General features: G+C 45.4%; 1 protein-coding gene across 2 annotated transcripts in view; it reads left to right on the forward strand.

Annotated features, from left to right (window-relative positions):
* Positions 1-15,350, forward strand: part of MTOR (mechanistic target of rapamycin kinase) — a 72,081-nt gene that overhangs the window by 13,858 nt on the left and 42,873 nt on the right. The window contains exons 18-29 of one of the 2 annotated variants that reach the window (XM_089534124.1): positions 941-1,070; positions 3,215-3,465; positions 4,792-4,833; positions 5,698-5,784; positions 6,474-6,641; positions 6,987-7,099; positions 7,229-7,391; positions 8,371-8,463; positions 8,959-9,105; positions 10,017-10,159; positions 12,925-13,087; positions 13,332-13,477. In XM_089534124.1, coding sequence (XP_089390250.1) covers positions 941-1,070; positions 3,215-3,465; positions 4,792-4,833; positions 5,698-5,784; positions 6,474-6,641; positions 6,987-7,099; positions 7,229-7,391; positions 8,371-8,463; positions 8,959-9,105; positions 10,017-10,159; positions 12,925-13,087; positions 13,332-13,477 — 1,646 coding nt within the window. The remainder of the gene's footprint in view (positions 1-940; positions 1,071-3,214; positions 3,466-4,791; positions 4,834-5,697; positions 5,785-6,473; positions 6,642-6,986; positions 7,100-7,228; positions 7,392-8,370; positions 8,464-8,958; positions 9,106-10,016; positions 10,160-12,924; positions 13,088-13,331; positions 13,478-15,350) is intronic. The other variant, XM_089534125.1, reaches the window with a different exon arrangement.

Here is a 15,350-nt window from a genome sequence, read left to right on the forward strand (position 1 = left end):
TTTTCAAACGGTTTGGATTATTGTCCAATACCTATTTCTTTTAAAAAATGTGACTTTCCCCCCCTTGAAAACAGAACTCATTGTTTCAAAAGCTCAGAGACACTTAACTACAACACAAGGCTGCTAGACTGTTTGCAGATGCGGATCAGCCCTTTGAAAGTTTATGAGCAGCAGCTTTACTACAGGTTTCCTTGTAGTGTAACGTTTCACTCTGATCCCTCCATGATATAGCTAGGTGTCTATAGCTAAGGCTCAAATATTATACTCTGAACATCGGTGGAAGTGGATTACAACCCATGAAACCCTGTAGTAAAATTAATCTCGTCATCTTAAAGGTGCCACAAGACTTCCTTCCTTTACAATAGGAAATGAATAGGGTTGTTTGATTTTACGTTTAGGCCAGTTCCATGTTGAATGCGCTCATGTCAAAGGGAAGAGAAGTTGATCCCTTACTGTGGAAAGTGTTTGGGGGAGTGTAAACCGGGCCTTTGAAAAAAGTCTTATTGTGCTTTTTAAAGAGTCACGCGTACAAGTTTTACTGTTTAGCAGGGGTACAGTTACAAGGCGGAGAAGGGAACAGTTGGGAGAGAAGGATAGGAAACTGGAGAAAGTGGTGACCAGGTGTGTGAAAACCCACAAAGTGTCCCACATCTGGCAATGTCTCCTTGTCTGGCATCAGCTTTGATCAGATGCCGTTGGCAAATTCCTAATGAAACTCTTGCAACCACAGAGATCTTTTAAAACCGTTTCAGCAAGATCTGAGATGCTTTGGAAGGTCCAGGCCTCCATCCAGACTGAACACCAGAATATTGCCCCCGGGGGTCCTTGTTTTGCGAACATTGCTACCCCTTTACTCTCCCTCCCTTTCTCTTTTTGCTTTAGTAATGCATTCCTCGAATCACGCTGCTTCGATTTACATTTCCCCCCCTCTTCCCCACAGGCGATCCGTGTCCTTGGTCTTCTGGGGGCGCTAGATCCGTACAAGCATAAGGTGAACATTGGCATGATAGACCAGTCACGGGATGCTTCAGCGGTCAGTCTTTCTGAGTCTAAATCAAGCCAAGACTCTTGTAAGTACTGTAGATACTCATGTATAAGTCTAGACATTTAGGTTTTAAAAATTGACCCAAAAACCCTGGGTCAACTTATCCATGGGTCAATGTACGTAGTGTATCTTAACTCTTATTTAAAAGAAGGAACCATCTCTTGGTAAAAAGCAAGAGTATAATCTGTCCTGGAAGCACTGGCTCCCTCTACTCTCTCATCCATCCAGCCTTAAGAGTTATGTCTGATTTTGCTATTTTATATAAGGGACACCATTTTATATAAGGGGCATCATTTTACTTTGCCTTCATATATAACAGGACTTGAGCATCCACAGATTTTGGCATCTATGTGCATGTCCTGGAACCAAACCGCAGTGGATACCAAGGGTCTGCTGTATATACGGGGACAAAATTGCGTGGCGGAAAACACGCATTTGCTCCTTTAAAAACATGGATATCCCATCCTCCGCGTTTAAAGAAAGGTGGGCAACTTGCTGTCCAGGAAATAGGCTCAGGCTCAGTCAGGCAATGAAGGGGTCTATTCATCCCTGAAGGAGGTGGCTCCCTTTTTATTGGCGAAGGCGCCCACTAAATTGTTGGTGCATGGCAGCTCGGTTTTCCTCATTTCCTGGCTCTCTCGGCCTGTTTGTGTAGCTGTTTCCTGAATTAGGAAGTTTGGAGGTGCTAAACTCCTTCGTGGCGGTGTGACCATGCAGCTGTCTGCCAGATGTTGGTCTCCTTTTTGTTTCTGATTTCTCTTTGGATTAAGTGAGCCTTCCTCACAAATGAGGGCACAGTAAGCCTCCTGATCAAATCCTGAACCCCAAGAATTAAACTTTGCACGTGGCTGCAATGTCGTTCCCACCACTTTTCCTTTTGGATCCTGAGATGGGATAGAAGTACAGAATTTGAGGGCCAGCAGAAGAAGAGGCGCATCGCGCCAACATAAGCAGAGGAGACGCACAAGTCTCTCCATCCAGCTGCGTCTATGTAATTTATTATCTTGTGGGCTTTCCTGCAGACTAAAAAAGCTGCTCCTTAACTGTGACTTTTGATGAATGTTTATTGGGGTAACAGTTACAAAGAGGGCCTTTGTCAGTTCTGGGTGGGATTTTGAAAGTTCCAGCAAAAGAGGATTATGTTTCATGCTGTGATTCTCTTATTTTATTGTCCCAGATACTGCTTTGAGTAATGTAGTTGAGAGCTCAGTTCTATGAAACTCAGCAAATGGATAAACAAGGGCTAGGCAAAGTGTTTTTGTGCTCCTCCAGGCCTTCCAGGGAGATTGAGTTTTGCCAGTTGCGTATATCACTGAACATATGTGACATTGGGACTCAAGGCAGCATGGCTTTGCAGATGTTGCTGGACTGTGGCTCCTATCAAGCCCAGCCAACATTGCGAGTGAAAAGGGCTCATGTGAGTTGCGGTCTAGCAACATCCCCAGGGCCACATTTGGCCATTCACTGATCTATATTGCGCCCTGAATTGGCAGATTTCAATTATGAATTGTCACTAAAAGAGGGAATAGAAAGGAGCGCAACTCTAGGATTCCTTTCCAGCACAGGAGCAGTGGCACTTTCTGCCAGGTTGAAGGATTCTCCTTGCTCCGCTGGAGTGTTCCTATTTGTGAGCGGTTAGAATAGAGCAAGTTGGATAATTGTGACAGAGAAGCCCAGGCTGGATCCATCTTTCTGTTTCTTGGAGTCCATACAGACAGGCCAAAATAAAGCTGCTTCGGGTGACTTTGGGGGTATGCTATTTAAATGATGCATGTGTCCTAAGAGGGCAGAAGCCATGCCAAAGCCACGCTACAGTCCTAAGGACTGGAGTGCAGCTTTGGTGCAGCTTCTGGCCTCTTAAGATGCATGTGTCATCTGAACAGCATACCTCCAAAGTGACCCGAAGCAGCTTTATTTTGGCCTGTCTGTTCAGGTCCTTGGATAGGATTCTGACTTTACTCTGCCGGTTTAAGCGGAAATGATTCTTTGCAAGAAAGCTTTGTGGATTTGATGTTAAAAGGCTGCTGTCGGCTGGCTATTGATCTTTTATTAACGCTCTTGTCACGGTGTCGTCTTGGCTTTCAACATCACGCCCATGTGGTTTCGGAAGCACATCTATTCCAGCTTGTTTTTGACAGGCACTTTTGTGAATCACTTTCTCCTTTCCAGCCGATTATAGCACCAGCGAGATGCTGGTCAACATGGGCAACCTCCCGCTGGACGAGTTCTACCCCGCTGTCTCCATGGTAGCCCTGATGAGGATCTTCCGGGACCAGTCCCTGTCCCACCACCACACCATGGTGGTCCAGGCCATCACCTTTATCTTTAAATCCCTGGGGCTCAAATGCGTCCAGTTCCTGCCTCAGGTCATGCCGACCTTCCTCAACGTCATTCGGGTTTGTGACGGTGCCATCCGCGAGGTGAGTGCATGCCCCTGGGTGACTCTTCTTCCCCTCATTCCCTAAAACCAGTATCTGGTTTTAAAACCACACGAAGAGAACAACCGAGGAAGGTGCTATTGGGGTTGTTGAGTTGACCCTGCTCCTAGGTGTGCTGGGAAACTTAAGTTACCAGCTTTATTACTTCTCTATTACTTTGATGTTGTTGTTGTTGTTTTAAATCAGCAAATTGTCTGCTATGCACCATTCCCTGCTTCTTAGGCCTGTTACAGACTGCCAAAATAAAGCTGCTTCGGGTCTCTTTGGAGGTATGCTATTTAAATGATGCATGGGTCCTAAGAGTCCGGAGGTCGCGCCAAAGCCACACTCCATTCCTAAGCACTGGAGTGCAGCTTTGGTGCAGCTTCCGGATTCTTAGGATGCATGCATCATTTAAACAGCATGCCTCCAAAGAGACCCGAAGCAGCTTTATTTTGGCAGTCTGTAACAGGCCTTAGTTGGAAGGCCTGCTGCCTATTGGCTTCCTTCTTGATGGCGGAGGGAGCCCACCTCCCTGCCATGAAAAATGAAGCCTCTATAGTTCTTGCATGGCCTTTGTCACCACATTTGTCTTGTAATCCTCAAGTGTATGGTGCTGCTGCTTATCATCATCATCATCATCATCATTTATTTTGCTGTTGTCTTTTTTGGAAAGGGAAGTGTGCAATGCCACAACCAGCTAAACTCTCCCATGCCATTATACTGCGCTGTGATCCCGCCAAGGGAAGAGATTTTAAAATATATATATTATGTTACAGTTATTCTTCCAGTGCCAGAGCTTAATTTTTGTTTTAAAAAGATATTCAATGATAGATAGCAATACATACAGGGAAGAAGATTCAATGCTCTCCCTTTCTGAAGATCCAAGGCTGGCATACCTTAGAGACCCTGCCAAATGCAACACTACGGACCTCATTTTGTTCCCAGCTTGTCCATTTCTCAGATACGGGGTACAACTGTATATCCCATCTATGCACAGTTTGGGGCAAGTGCAAATCCTGTCCACATCCTTTCCTTCTGGGTCTCATGAACAGCAAGGGGAGCATTCCTGCACACCTAAGATTCTCTGCATTGTATAGAATGGACAAGCTGGGAATAAAGGATTCCTTGGAGTTCTTATTGTCCATGCGCTGTTTTGTGAGTTGCTGTTACATTGCTTATGTAGAACTGCAGTTGCCTCTGGCTCTCCTCTCACAAAACAACTCCATGGGTTTTAAAGATTCTGGTGTTCAGGCTGCCTAGACCTGACATGATCTGTCTTCCCTAGAAGCTATGCACGATTCGCCTGATCTGTTTAAAAAATTTCAGGTAAAAGAAGATGGCGACAGTGTACTGGGGAGAAGAGCTGAGGTGGGTACATGTGGCGCTTAAACACTCAGGCAAGGCACTTGGTGTGATGTCTACCAAAAGATCTCAATGTACCTCCAATCAAAGCTCTGAGTGATCCATAGTATCCAAAGATAGCTTTGGCATTAAAATACAAGAATGACAAATTAAATAGCTAACAACGTCCCCCCTTCCATAACAACTGACATTGCTGCCTGAGGCCCACCTGACTGTCTAATGAAAGGACCAACTCTGCCTAACATCCTTCTATTAAACGGACAAGGCTAGTCCCTTCTTTTCTTCCTTTGCATGGTTTGGGTGATCTCTCTCTAAGAGAAAACTGTGTTATCACTGTACTGTTAATGGGGCTTTCATCCCAGCGCTCACCCTATAGAGCTTTGCTATCTTTTCTTTGCAAGCGACGCAGATTCTTTTGCTTTGTTAGACCTCTCTCTTAGAGAGACACATGCATCCCATCTGGGGAATAGGATGGGAATATATTCTTAAATACATTTCTTAAATTGGCTGGTGAGGGGATAGTGGCTCTCTAGATGAGTTGGCAAAGTTCTATGGCAATCTGCGGTTCTGGCGTCAACCCTTGCATGTCCGGATGCTTTTGTTGTCCATGCTTACTTGAGTTCTTCTAGCACCTGTGAGTGTGTGTGTTTAGGGGGCATATGGGTTTTGCGCACTCATAATCTCGAAACATGCGTTGGAGTGCCAGCAAATTGGGGGGAAATGGCCATGAGCCGCTGGAGGGAAATGCCGCCCTTGCTTTACCGCATGTGTCAATTGAGCAATGTATGTTCTTGGAAAGAGATTGTGAACACTGATTCCATCCCAAACCTTGCCTGTGTTTCCATAACTGTTGCCTTCTTCCTCTTTCAGTTCTTGTTCCAGCAACTGGGGATGTTGGTGTCTTTCGTAAGAAGCCATATTCGACCCTACATGGATGAGATTGTCACCCTCATGAGAGTGAGTATAACTACCTTCAGCTCTGTGCTTTCTCTGAAATGTTGGACTATGACGCTTGGTGATCTTTGGCAAGTCCCTTTCTCTCGGCCTCAGAGGAATGCAAAGGCAAAACCCCTGTCAACAAGAAAAAAACAGGATAGGTTTGCCTTAGGGTCCGCTGTAAGTTAGAAATGATTTTCAGGCACACAATAACAAATACAAAGAACCTCCAGGTCATCTTTTACCCAGGAGCTGATCAGGCCTATAGTAAAATAGCTTTACAGTCAGATGATGCTCAACCCTGTGCACAATTACTCAGAATTGCTACTGAATTCAATGGGGGTTTCTCCTAGCAAGATTGCAACCCTAGAAATTTATATTTGGGCAAGAGGCAGCGGGGAGGGCTTGGCGATGATGCGTAGTTGGCAAGTAGTAGGTAAAGTAGGTGGCCATTTGGGACGCTTCAATGTTGCTACGGACCCAACTATACTTGATCTTCTGCACTGAGATGGTTTTCTGTCATTGAACTGGGAGATCCAGGTTCAAGCCCCCAATTAGCCATGAAATTTTTACTGGATGAGCTTGGGTTGGCCAGCGTCTCTTCAACTGACCTACCTTGCAGAGTTGTGAGGAAGAAGATAACTGTGTAGGTAGGCAGATCCCTCAGTTGTACACATCTTTCCTCATTCTCTCTCTGTCCTTCCTTCCAGGACTTCTGGGTTGTCAACAGTTCAATACAGAGCACCATCATCCTCCTCATTGAGCAAATTGTGGTGGCCTTAGGGGGGGAGTTCAAGCTCTACCTTCCCCAGCTCATCCCCCACATGCTGCGGGTCTTCATGCACGACAACAGCAGCGGCCGAGCCGTCTCCACCAAGGTGAGTGTGATATCTTGTAGGCAGAATGGACTTGGTCCTGGGTATACATGTTGCACAGTGGTGTGATTTGTGCTGTCTTTTTGCTTTAGTAATGCATTTAAAAGGACAGCTTGGCCTTTTAAACTGTTTTGATGTTTGTTGATGCTTACACGGTGGAGGAAGAACAAGTGAATTTTGTGGATGATATTATTGGCTCCTGTAATACTGCACTCAGAGTAGATGCGGGGAGTATATGTTCTTTCCCTTCCCCTTCACCCTCTCTTCACATTTGCTTGACCAAAACAGTTCAAGATCAAAGTGTGTGTGGCTTTGAAGCATTCATGTTGAGCTTTCTCACCCTCCTAGTTGTTGAATGCCATCCAGCTGTTCGGAGCAAACCTGGATGACTACCTGCATTTATTGCTACCTCCCATTGTCAAGCTCTTTGATGCGCCAGATGCCCCTTTGCAGGCTCGCAGGTAAGCATTGGTCTCTTCTCTATGCTCCTCTCTGGTCTCCATTTTGCCTACATCATGTGCATGCTTACCGCAAGTCTCCCTCTCATTTTCCACTAGTAAACACAATATTTTCTCCTACTTTAAATCCAGAGCTGCCTTAGAAACTGTGGATCGCTTGACGGAGTCCCTGGATTTCACCGACTATGCCTCCCGGATCATTCATCCTCTTGTGCGGACTCTAGACCAGAGCCCAGAGCTCCGGCCGACTGCCATGGACACGCTCTCATCCCTGGTCTTCCAGCTGGGGAAGAAGGTACAAAAGGAAAGGGAAAACATGGGTTGGGAAGGAGTAGGTGTCCCCATACATTTCCCAGGGCTTTCTTTGGCAAGGAATAGTCAAAGGTGGTTTTCGCAGTTCTTTCCTTTGAAAATATATACCTGCCCAAATGGTTTCTTGGTTGATTCAATGGTTGTATGTACTTCCAATAGAGCAGGAGTGGGCAATGGTAGGAGGCTGGGGCCGTATTAGCTCTCATATCCCCTAGAGTTAAGAACCATTGGCCTAGGGGATATGATAGCATTTTCATCAAGTTATTATCATTATCATTATTATTATTTATATCCCACTTCTCCCAAAAGGATCAAGGCGGGTTACAACACAAAAATATGCCATAAAATACAAAATACATATGTACTTAATACTGGCATGATCCCGTTATTCCCCTATTTAAAACTAAAAAAGCCAATTATAATTTTTATCTTCTCAACCTAAAATGTCAGTGTGATGGAAATGCCTCCCACATCCCCAGAGAGCACATTAGGGCATACACATACACACACATATACATACAGTTGTCTCTCTTTTCTTGCGGACTTGAGATCCACATTCTTGATTATACATGGAAGGGCAACCTTTGTTATTCTCAATGGGGCGCACTGCGTGTGTTTGCAAAGATGCGCCCCATTCAAGTTTATGGGGCATGAATAAGTGCAAGTCTCTGTTTTCACTGGGGGTCCAGAACAGATCCCCCATGTAAACGGAGGGCTGACTCACACACACACACACACACACACACATATATATTGACCCTCAGGGACCACAAAAATGTCCCGAGTTGTGAATGTGACCCGTGACTTCAGTTTGTCCTCTCCTACTCTGGAGGCTGTGGGGGTCATTTTTGCCATGTTTACAGGTCCCTTGGGATAGTTTTAGCCCTAGGAGAGGCCATTTTTGGGCCAGTTAGTTTCAGTCATTGTCTCTGTGATCCTGACCTCCTTCCTTCCATCCACAGTATCAGATTTTCATCCCAATGGTGAACAAAGTCTTGGTGCGTCACCGGATAAACCACCAGCGCTACGATGTCCTTATCTGCCGGATTGTGAAGGTGAGCAGACTGAAGAAATCCAATGTGAAAGGCAGAGGAAGTTCACAAAACCAAAACTAGTAGTGCATTTTTGTTTATTTTGGTTGTGTGTATGTGTGCGACAAAAGGCCTTTGGGAGTAAAATTGTTTTTGAAGTCTGGCACTTAAAAGATATTAAAATATATCCGCCCAGATGTTTAGTGAATTGTATTCTGTTAATGCAGAGGAGGGTTACATATGGCCCTCCAAAATGAACTTGGGTTGCAATGCCCATCAGCCATAGTTGGATGGATAATGGAGATGCAGTCCAACCGCATATTTTCCATACTAAGCATTGTATTAGTGGGGTGCCAGACTAACAAAAGCACAATTAACTAATCGTGATTTAAATAAACGGGCAAATTCAGGAAAGACAAGGCAATTGTCCAGGGATCTTGTCCTGGGAGTGTGGGTATGTGAAGCTGGTGGGTGCACAAATACACCTTTGAGTTAAGAGCAAATCCTACTCTGAACTAGGGCTACACTCTGGCGGATGAAGAAGAGGATCCCTTAATCTACCAGCACCGCATGCAGAGGAGCAACCAGGGGGAGGCCCTCGCCAGTGGCCCTGTGGAAACCGGTCCCATGAAGAAGCTGCACGTCAGCACCATCAACTTGCAGAAGGTAAGCAACCGGCTGTGTTGTCTCAAAGCTCCCTGAACAAATGAAGGATTTGGGAACTCCTTTCAGAAGGAGATAGCTTTTATTTTTGCATGAAGAGAAACCAAGTACCCAAGTACCAGTCCAAACCTCTGACCACTAAGTCACACTATGTCTCTCAATGCTAAGCCATGCCTCTTCCTTTTCAACAGGCAGAATTAGGAAAGATCTCCTATCCTCTTTCTTGGCCTCTTTTCCTTCCCACCTTTCATGGTGGGAAGAGAAGGATGCTGCAGAAGAGGAAGATTGCCTTTATGGCAGAGGTTCCCAGCCTGTGGGTCGCGAGCCCTTTGGGGTTCGAATGACCCTTTCCCAGTGGTCGCCTAAGACCATCGGAAAACACATATTTCTGATGATTTTAGGAACCAAGACACGGCAATTTTATGGTTGGGGTCACCACAACATGAGGAACTGTATTAAAGGGTTGCGGCATAGATTTCCTGCATGGCAGAGGGTTGGACTGGATGGTCCATGTGGTCTCTTCCAACTTTATGATTCCATGATTCTAACCACTGCTTTATGGAGTCCTGAACTGGGCCGTTGAACTTAGGCTGGGGGCCATTGGTTATGCACCCTTGTTTTGAATGAAGACGCCAAGGATAGAACCTGGGACCTTCTACCTGCTAAGCAGGTGCTCTGCCAATGAGCTAGTTCTGCTTTTTCCTTTTCCTTTTCAAAGCCCTTCAGTATAGTTTAAGCTACTTGCCAACAAAGGGAGGTCTTCCATTGCTTGTGTTTGCATTTATCGTGATGATCTTTGCAACAATTGGACATCTTAACAGTTGAAGAGGAGATGCTGGGGTCCCACTCCAATACTGTCCCCATTCTGTAGCTGATTATTTTAACCAAGTATGAACATCTCCTTTGTGCTTCAGGCTTGGGGCGCGGCCCGAAGAGTTTCCAAAGACGACTGGCTGGAGTGGTTGAGGCGGCTGAGCTTGGAGCTACTGAAAGACTCCTCCTCACCCTCTTTGCGCTCATGCTGGGCCTTGGCCCAGGCCTACAACCCGATGGCCAGGTAATGGCATCTTTTGCCTCTCCTCATTCTTCTTCCTGGAGCCAAGTGCTGTAAAAAAGGTGGAAATAGAAGGGCAAAGGCATTTGCAAGCAAAATTTAATTACCGGCTGGGACAAATAAAAGCATTCCGGAATCGGATGCCTTGGCCAGCTTCCCCCTGGATGGCAGCTCCCCGAGGTGTGTTTCTTAGAGCCGAGACAGGGAAAAAATGTTTGCAAAAAGCCTTTTAATGCGCCTGATGCTATTTCCAGCCTGTGATAGCAAATGAAAAACGGTGCTGGAAAGGTATATAAAACGAGTCTTGTGCCTCCGCTAAAGGCTCCTCTGGGTGGAATTAAACCAACCGCAGTCATTTGTTTGCTGCCGCCCGAATGAGCAGGGCTGGGCTGTCTTGAAGTTTTTTGCAAGGCATCATGCACCTGCTGGGAGGATTTTCTGGGGTGTAAACAAGGCCTCCTTGCAAGCCCAGGGGTACACTGCAAATACCATCATCATACTGTTGAGGATTATTGACTTTCTCAGACTTACGTACCATGAGAAAGCTGTCAAGTATGGTGCTAGAAATAACCGAAATCCCCTGTGAGACTTCATGCTTTAATTCAGCCTATTGCTTACTACCTCTCTTTGCAAATAAACTGCCTTTTTGTAGAAGAGGTATAATTCACAACCACACACTAAGTCCCAAAGAAAGAAAGAACGAAAGAGAGAGAGAGAAAGAAGTGAGCTGCAACTTGAAAACTGCCCAGTTGGATTTCTGTTGGATATGTTTTTTACTGCTTTTCATAAATGGTAGCTATTTAGAAACGAAAAAGCATCTACTCTATGTTGCTGCTAAGAGAAGGTATCCTATCCCCTCTTAACCTTCTCTTCTCCAGGCTAAACATCCCCAGCTCCCTAAGCTGTTCCTCATAGGACATGGTTTCCAGACCCTTCACCATTTTAGTCACCCTCCTTTGGACATGCTCCAGTTTCTCAATGTCCTTGATGGCATCATTCTTTCCTTCCCAGCGCATGGATATGGCAGAATTATTCACTCTCGGGAGTCTTCCCACTGTATCCCTTTATGAGTGGAGAGAATGCAGAGCTGGAAGAGTGGCTTACAGGAATCTGTATTAGTGGCTTTATTCATATTTGCAAATGTCAGAAGAGTATCCTGGGACTGTCAGGTCCATAGGTTGCACTCAGTCTATCTTGATTTTGGAAGTTAAGCAGGCTTAAGTATTGGTTAGTATTTAGGTGGGAGACCGCCAGGGAACACAAGCAATCTCCTGGTGAGTCTAAGAATGAACACTGCTTGAAATCTTGGAGAGCTGCTGCTGCCAGTCAGAGTTGACAATACTAGACTAACTGTATCTGCTGATCAAACTAAAATAGGTGTATTTCTGGGCATTCTGTTCTAAATCAGCAAGGTTTCCCCCTCTTTTATATTACCAAGAGTCATTTTTAGGTCTAAAAGGGGCTGTTAGAACTCCAGATTTATAGCGTCTCGGATAAAAGTTTGCATTTGTTTATGCAGGTCATCCAAGCATATGGCTCCGAGAATTCAATGTGTAATTGAATCTAGTTTGAGAGCAGTTATTTTGTAGCCATTGCCAGTTGTGGACCTTGAGGTGAAAAACAACAACAAGGTAGATTCTAGAGTTCCAGAGCCTGGCTTTTTATTGTGGTAACCTCCATACACAGACGGTTGCCCCTTTCTCTCGGTTCATTTCCCTGCCTAAGAGGGCTGGAAAGTTAAAAAAGAAAAACACAACTGAAGCCGCTGTTTTGAACAGAAGGAAAACGAGAGCGGTTACACAATTAAGGACGCAACTGTTACATAATTAAGTCTGCAATTGCATGTGTGTGGCAGGGCTTCCAAAATCCCTCTCTAACCTCTAAGCCACCTTGTGGTTCTCTGAAATTAAGGACGGGCCTTTGAGCTCCAGCATTCCTTCGATTTAGCCTTCAAATCCAGATGAAGCTGACTTAGCCCTCTGATACAAGTGACAAACTTGCTCCATGTTTCCAGGAGAAATCTATGTTGTCTGTGCTTCATCCAGAGTTTTTGGATGGAGCCAGCAGAGTTTCATGCTAAAAAGAACCAGTTGCCAATAAGCAGAGACAGGATCAAACTCCATTCAAGGCATGGACTCAATAAGGACATAAGTGACCTGCTTGAAAAACTTACCTTTTGACAACAAATCCCCCAAGTCTTCATTGGCCATTGTAGTCATATAGTCATATGGGCATTGTAGTCATATCCCCCCAAAATCCCTGGCCTGGTTTAGTTTATCATCTCTTTGCAGAAGTGGTTGAGTACATTCCTCTAGGACCATGCTTCCCAGCCTTTGGTATTTAGGGTTGTCTCCCTAAAAGTGTGTGATATTCTTAATTTAGTCCCCGCATACCCTCCATATCCATTTCGCCTTGCGCTGCTGATTCTATATCTGTTAGAACTACAATCTAATTATCTCTTGTGGGTTTGGACCCCATCGAGCAATAATTGAGAACGATCTTTCTTAGCCCTTTGGAACCGACAAGGGTCCAAGAAACACATTGGCTCTTGGGTTGGATCTCTGAGACAAATCTCAGTTGTGGATAAACTGCTGAAGCAGCAAGTGTTGTTGTGTCTCAGTTTAGAAACTGGCTCCAAGATTTTCCCAAATCTCTTCTGCTTCTCCTATGACTGAATAGGGGAAAAGCAATTTCATTGACCTGTTGGTACTGAACAGCTGACATACGTATTCACTACTGTGCCATTCTTCTTCCATCTTCCTTTCTAGAGATCTCTTCAATGCAGCCTTTGTTTCATGCTGGTCTGAACTCAATGAGGACCAGCAAGATGAGCTGATTCGAAGTATTGAGTTGGCCCTGACATCGCAGGACATTGCGGAGGTCACCCAGACCCTTTTGAATCTGGCAGAGTTTATGGAACACAGCGACAAGGTAAAAACCATTGGAGGAGGAACTCTTTTGAGGTGGAATAGAAATGGAAGGAAAAGGGAGGAACTACTTATACCAGCAATGAAAGCATGCTTGCAAAAGTAACTAGCCCAATTATGCTCCCCTTGCTCCCCTCATATCCTCTGCCCATTATCTAAAGCCTTGGAAATAGTGGTCAGGGTATGTTCTGTTCCTCATTTAGCTTTTTATATCTCTCCTTACTTTTGTCCTGCTTCCTCTCCTGCAGGGACCGTTGCCGTTGGGTGATGATAATGGCATCGTCTTGCTGGGTGAGCGAGCCGCCAAATGCCGGGCGTACGCCAAGGCACTGCACTACAAAGAGTTGGAATTCCAGAAGGGCCCAACCCCTGCCATCCTGGAATCTCTCATCAGGTAGGGCCATTTGATTCTTAGCTGCACATGGCGGTTGGAGAGAATCCTTTGACCAAAATGTATGTTTACTTCTTGTGACCCTGTCTGCCTGGCCGCTGGTTTAGCAATGAAGTATTGGGGAAGGCAGGTGCCTTTTTGTCTGTATGAGACACTACTGCCTATGATGGGGAACTCAGCAACATGTATAGGCCCTCATCAAACTGTTGAATGTGGCTCTCAGCACTGGGCCATTCTGATGTGGCAAAGTACCAACTGAGCAAATGATCCTTGGTTTGTTTGTGATGTCCAAACTGAGTACTCTGGCTTGTGTGTTCCCTGACAATTGAAATTGTTGTTGGTTTAGGAAGAGATGTGGCTCATTGTTGCAGCCAAATGTGCCCACTGTCTCTCTCAACTTGCTTCTGAAATGCATAAGAGTTCAAAAAGTTCATGTGCATGCCTGTCTCTTGATAAGTGTCGTTATCATGAGTGGCCATTGCGGTAGAAGTTGGTGGACTGCAAGACAGTTGACACTGGGAAAAGGTGGCCAAAAATGGCTTTACCCTTTTTGGATTGTGTCCGGTGAGCTAAATGTATTGGCAGGGTATGTAACCTGATATCCTATCATTCCTATAAGCCTCAAGCAGCACCTGGGGGCCTTTTGCCATGCACAGGTATAGTACTGTGGTTCCACTGTAACTGCCATGGCCGCATCCTATGGTTTGGTGAGATACTAGAGCTCTCCGGGTGAGTACCCTAAGTACCCCTCTCTCATCACTGCAAATCACAGGAATCCATGGGATGTTGCTATGGCAGTTAAAGTGGAGTCAGCACTGTAACTGTGAAGTTCCCAAGGGCCTCAGATTGCCTATCACTGTCTTAAGGGATAAAGGGAGTGTCAAGAATCCTTTTTAGGCCTTTAGTCTATTCCCTAATCTTCTGAGGAGAAGGCTTTGTGTCTCTTTCAGCATCCCTTTTCTTACTTAGGCAAAACACACAGCACAGACCTTGGCACTAAGATCGCCTTTTAGCATGTCGCCCTCCTCCCCGGCCAAAGTATTACGTGACTTCCAAGAGATTTTATATAAGGGACATTTGAAGACATTTGCTAATGCCTTTTTCTAACGCAGAGATAAATCTCGCAAGTAGCTGGGTAGTTTACGAAGGGCTTGGACTCCTGCATCACGATGGTTTGGGGAATTAGCAGCAATCGCTGTGTCAATTGGTCTGGCAAGAGCGGCCAAAGTACTTCAGCACGATATAAGCTCATAAAAACTCCACAAATTGACCCTCCCTGTGTCTTAAAATACCATCATCTGGTATTTAGATGCCTGGGGCCAAGTACAATAGAAATGGTACATCTCTCTGCCAGGAATTCTGCAGACTTTTCCTTTCCTCCCGGCTCCAGGCCTTGTGCTGTTTGTGAGCAGCGTCTCTAACCAGAGCTTGGAAAAGTTACCTTTTTTGAAGATAGCTCCCACAAGCTCCTAGTTATGAAGCCACTGGTTTAGGGATTCTGGAAGTTGTAGTCCAAAAAGGTAATTTTACCAAGCCCCATTTTCTCCCCCAGTGCCGTTCCGTTTGCAAACCCTTGGTATGCCATGCGGATGGCATTGCACTGTTGTTGGTGTGGCACTTGCTGTCTTTAACACTGAATGGTTGCCCTTGGTTCTAACTTGAGGTCTTTAGGGCTCTTCATAAATGTTGACTTGCTGAAAGTAACATACAGCATTTATTTTTTGGTGCAGCAGTTATGCTAAGCATGTCTATCAGAGATGGGTGGCAGAGAGATAAGGGTAGTGGGCAAGGTTTAAAAGGTTTCCCGACGTGGGAAACCTACTAGAAACAGCATGGCCTCTTGCGTCACAGAGCACGCCATCTTAGCACCCTGGAA

The sequence above is a fragment of the Sceloporus occidentalis genome, unplaced genomic scaffold (assembly GCF_023333645.1).
Source record: "Sceloporus occidentalis isolate IW3139 unplaced genomic scaffold, rSceOcc1.0.p SCAF_8, whole genome shotgun sequence".
Classification (NCBI taxonomy): Eukaryota; Metazoa; Chordata; class Lepidosauria; order Squamata; family Phrynosomatidae; genus Sceloporus; species Sceloporus occidentalis.